Source organism: Kryptolebias marmoratus, linkage group LG1 (genome assembly GCF_001649575.2).
Source record: "Kryptolebias marmoratus isolate JLee-2015 linkage group LG1, ASM164957v2, whole genome shotgun sequence".
NCBI lineage: Eukaryota > Metazoa > Chordata > Actinopteri > Cyprinodontiformes > Rivulidae > Kryptolebias > Kryptolebias marmoratus.
The window spans coordinates 28,798,864-28,803,914 of NC_051430.1; the positions used below are offsets into that span (position 1 = coordinate 28,798,864).

At 38.4% G+C, this 5,051-nt stretch overlaps 1 protein-coding gene across 2 annotated transcripts in view; it reads right to left on the reverse strand.

Annotated features, from left to right (window-relative positions):
- Window positions 1-3,632, reverse strand: part of sh2d3cb (SH2 domain containing 3Cb) — a 34,364-nt gene extending 30,732 nt beyond the window's left edge. For both annotated transcript variants that reach the window (XM_017427862.3, XM_037975682.1), the window contains exon 1: window positions 3,531-3,632. In XM_017427862.3, the coding sequence (XP_017283351.1) occupies window positions 3,531-3,549 (19 nt within the window). In that variant the 5' untranslated portion in view covers window positions 3,550-3,632. The remainder of the gene's footprint in view (window positions 1-3,530) is intronic.
- Window positions 3,633-5,051: the final 1,419 nt, after the last annotated feature.

The following is a 5,051-nucleotide window of genomic DNA, read 5'->3' on the forward strand; positions in this document are numbered from 1 at the left end:
GGGAACCAAATATTTCAGCCGTCTGAAATAATCGGTTCCCCCTCTAAAACATGGGACAAAAATAATTTACCAACAACTCCTTACCTGTGTTTATTCCTCTGTATTATGATATTATTAGCACATTTTATTTTTAAAAGAATTATATTTTTTTGTTTTTTTAATGAGAAATATTTGCCCCTCTAAACAATTCTGTTAATAGATAAGTCATTATTTACGGAGACGCAGGGGGAACCGTATCTGATGAGGGGACGGGCAATGTGGGGCTCGACGTAACAGCAGCAACTCGAGCACATTACTGCCCCCTATATGTCAAGAGGACAAATAACACCTTTTCTGTTCAAATTGCCAACCCGCCACAGTGGCGTGTGTGTTAATCAAATTCACCCGCTTATTCAAATATTTACCCGCATTTGGCCGGTGGCGGGTGCTAATTTCCACCCCTGTCTGAATTCACGACACCGGGAATTATTACCTTCCTTCGATGCAACAGAAACCTTCACAGAAGACAGCAGCAAAGACTCAGTCCAGGAGAGGAGAAAAGGAGAACAGAAATGTCACAACACAAGAACTCCCCTGATTTGCATCAGACCAACTTAAGGGAGAGAAAGAAGCAAAAACATGAAAAACAAACAGCAAGATAAACCAGAGAAACTGCATTTTCTGTGAAAGCATAGTGTGAATGCTGAGAGCTGAATGACTGCTGAAATTTGCTGAAGAAGCTGAAACTGAGTTGTTAAAACTACAAAAAGAGGAACTTTAGCTGAAAGCTAAAAGTAGCTGCTGTGTGTCCTAAATGTGGTTGTGAAAACTTGTCAGATGAAGGTCAGAATAAATGACAAGTGTAAAACTAAAAATCATCCATCCATCCATCCATCCATCCATCCATCCATCCATCCATCCATCCATCCATCCATCCATCCATCCCCATCCATCCATCCATCCATCTGGGGTCGGGTCACGGGGGCAGCAGCCTAAGCAGGGAGACCCAGACTTCCCTCTCCCCAGCCACTTGGGCCAGCTCCTCTGAGGGAATCCCAAGGCGTTCCCAGGCCAGCAGAGGAACATAGTCCCTCCAGTGTGTCCTGGGTCTTCCTCTGGGCCTCCTCCCGGCAGGACGTGCCCGGAACACCTCTCCAGGGAGGCATCCTCACCAGATGCCCGAGCCACCTCAGCTGTATCCTCTTGATGACGAGGAGCAGCGGCTCTACTCTGAGTCCCTCCCGGATGACTGAGCTTCTCACCCTATCTCTAAGGGAGAGCCCAGACACCCTGCGGAGGAAACTCATTTCAGCCACTTGTATTCGCAATCTTGTTCTTTTGGTCACTACCCAAAGCTCGTGACCATAGATGAGGGTAGGAACGTAGATCGACTGGTAAATCGAGAGCTTCGCCTTTTGGCTCAGCTCTCTTTTCAGCACGCTTTCTTTTCATAAAAATGATGTACATACGTATTTAGTAAACAGGAAACAAAATATCTTTGACAGGATCTGAGATACGCATCATCCTTCAGTTGAGCACCAACTCCATGACGAGTTTAAACAGCCAACAACTCTGAGAAGCACCTTCTTAGAGCTAATATCCTGTTTTCTGTCTTTTAAAATACAACTCTTTGAAACCGGACCATTTAATGCAGCTCAGGATAACTTTTATGTTTTATACTCTGCAATGAGTACCTTTAAATGGCTGAACTGAACAAAAAAAAAAGATCATTAGGACTGAAAATGAGCAAAGGCAGCAGCTGAAGTCCAAAAAACCCAAAGAACTACAGACCAAGACCATTTAAAAAGATCATAAGAAAACCAGCCCCTTGACTGAATGAAAATATAGAAAACTGCTGAAGATTTCCTGCACAGAACTATAGGTGACCTCTAGCCAGAGTCTGCTGTAAAGAAACCCCACAAGCCAAGACTTTTTGCAGCAGCAGAGGACACGGACAGCGAGACGTTTGTCTCATCCAGCAGACATTCGGTGTCACAAAGACCAGTTTATGTTTTGTTTACAATGGTCCAGAAAGGGGTTTGTGAGGGGGAACAGTGGACAAAGACACGGCAGACAAAACGAGACGAGTGTCGATTCATCATGCTCCATCCCGAGGTCACACAAACACACTTTCATCAGCCTCTTTTCTCTGACTCGTCTCACACCACATCTCTGTTTGCACCAGCCAGAGTGCCTAAATACAGCCGGGATGTACTTTATTTTTGTTTCTGCTACTTGCTTTCTTTTCTATTTTAATTAGAAATCTTGTTTTTCACTCAACTAAATGCACAATACAGCTATTCAGGCACTTTATATAAATATATGTGTTATAAATCCTAACATTTCCTCTGTCTGAGGACTGCAGCAGAGACACTGTAAGGTAAAATAGTGTGAAGACTATTTATACAGGAAGTTTTACTCTTTGAAACAAAGACTTTAGACTTATTACTGTATTTTGTTAACAAGAAAAATCACTCATAATAAAAAAATAAGGAATGATGTATTTTTTTACTAAAGTATTTATTCTAATACTTTTAGTTGCTCACAGATGCTCAAATTAACAATAATAATAATAAACATTTTAGAGAAGCAAGTTTTCTGATCAGTTTTATCAATAAATTATTCATTTGTGAAAATCTTGTTTGATTTAGACTTTTTTTTTATTTGTTTGGCCTAAAACATGAAACTTTACGTGACGTTTGTTGTTTGTCTAGTTTAGTTTTGTAATTTGATTCTGAATCTTTCTAATATTTCATGTTTGTTATGAAAATGCCAGCTCCCGCTCGCTGATTATCTGCTAAAAGTTGATGAAATTCTCCAAGCTTTTATTTTATTTTATCTTTTAACATAAGAAACGGAAGACTTTTTTCTGTCCCGTTAACCTGTGCAGTCACACAAAATGACACATGAATCATTTTACTGCATAAATAAATCTGAGTTTAGGACTGAGTGTGAAAAACACGAGAACAAATGTTTAAATTTTGATTTACCAACATTTATTTTGACCATTCAGTCCATTAAGTTGTCAGCTTTGCTTTTTAGGGGAACTTCTTGTTAAAGCTGATTATTCATACAGGTTACCTGAGCAGGTCTTTATTTGACTTTCTCAAAGTTTTTGAATCTTTAAAGTTGTTATAATTCTTCCGATTTGCCTTTAATGTGTCAGTGCTGTGTCTGGCTTCTGTCTTGAACTGAAAACTGACAGTTAGATGAGGCGCACGTGAGCCAAGACTACAGAAAGAAACAAAAGTAAGTTGGAAACTGCTGGTTTTATAAACAACAGAAGGTGGCACGCATTTAAACAAACGGAAAAGTAAAGTTAGCTTTATTTTTTGTAGTTAATTCAGGGCTTATTGGAAGTAACATCTAAAAATCAGACCTCAACGTATGAGAGAAGAAAAAGAGCTATCATGTTTATTTTTAAACACAATTTTCTTCTATTTCTCTATGATTTTAGAGTATTTCCATCATTTAAACACACAGCACTAGAAATAAATCTACAACACAACACAACAATCAAAGTAAGAGCAGTAAAATGAAATAAAACTTACTCTTTTTCTTTTTGCTCATGGCCTACAGGTGGAATGTTCTGCTGGTTCAACGGCAGCAACTTCCACTTGTTTCTGCCATCTGATAATGATCCACGCATGTTTTACTCAACACAGAGAATCTGCTTCCTGTCTTTTGAACACAACGGAAACTTCGGGGTGGTGGTGGTGGGGGGGCAACATTTTCAGAACAGTTTCATGTCATGTTGATGCAATCAAGTGAAAAAAAAAAAAAACATGTTGTCACGTCTGTGTGTCAGCAGGAACTGCTGAGGGTCTCTCACGGGATGTTTACCTTATATTTGTCTTTTTAAAAGAAATAAGGACAGAAACACGAGGAAAAGTTTGTGCTGAGCTAAATTCAGCCTGTGGATTATGAGCTGTGACGTGACAGACTGATCTTTGAAGCCATTCACAGAAAAGAGGAAATTAAAGAGATTAAAAAAAACCTTTGAGCCATCAGTAATTTAATGTCCTGGGTTGGACTAAACTCTGATTTCATTCCACTTAATCCTCACAAACAGAGCGTTTGTGTTTACCTTTAATAATTATTCATCTTTAACGGCTCAGGTGGGATGGCATACCTCAGAGATCAGTGTTTGGCCTCTTTGCATGTTTTCAGAAACTTGATGAACTTTATCATTTGTTGCTGTGGATGCAATCATCTGTGGCGGAGTTTTTATTGGAAAGGAAGGCAAATTGCCTTTAAACAAATGAACCAAAACAAACATCTCAGCGTTTACTCTGTCATTCACTGAAGCTGAAGATGAGACTCAACCAGAACCATAAAAAACCCAGAGATCCACAGTTTGTGTGCTGGAGGAAAATGTTGCCCAAATGAGAGAGAAAAAACATCTATCCTAAGGTATTTTTAATCAAACGCTGATATTTTGTGTTTATCTTCCAGATGAAGCTGCTGAAAATAAAATAAAAAAAACAGCTGAGAATAAACTCTCAAAATACACATAAATAATAAGTTAACTTCCCTTTTTTAGTTCTTTTAATCACTGGGTGGAGTTCAGTTTCTGGAGAAATCACTCCCAGTTTCCCTAAGGGAACAACGAGAATGTTTACTCACTGAAAACTGAAGACTGAAGATGTTTTTATTTCCACAAAATATAAGGATTATAGTTTCTGTTACACATCAGATAGACCTTTAATGGATCTGACAAATTCTCTCTGATTATTTAGGAACCAGCGTTATGATTTGACTTACTCTGGAATAATTTAGGTTTTTAATCTGTTTACGTTTTGTTTCTCTGACTGTAAATGACCAGTTCTGTGTTTTGTTACATATGCTCTTCTTGTCATCAGGGAGTTAAATAACTGCAAAAACATTTTCAAACTTTTAAAACCCGACCAAAGAGAACCACAGAAAAGTAAAAGTACCAGACAGTGAATGCATCTGTTGTCCAATAAATGGGTTTATCCCACTATTATTAAATGCTCAAACTTTTATTTAAGTTGGAGTTATATTTAACTTTGTGCTAATTTAATATTTTAGTGTCTTATAGATAAAGGTTT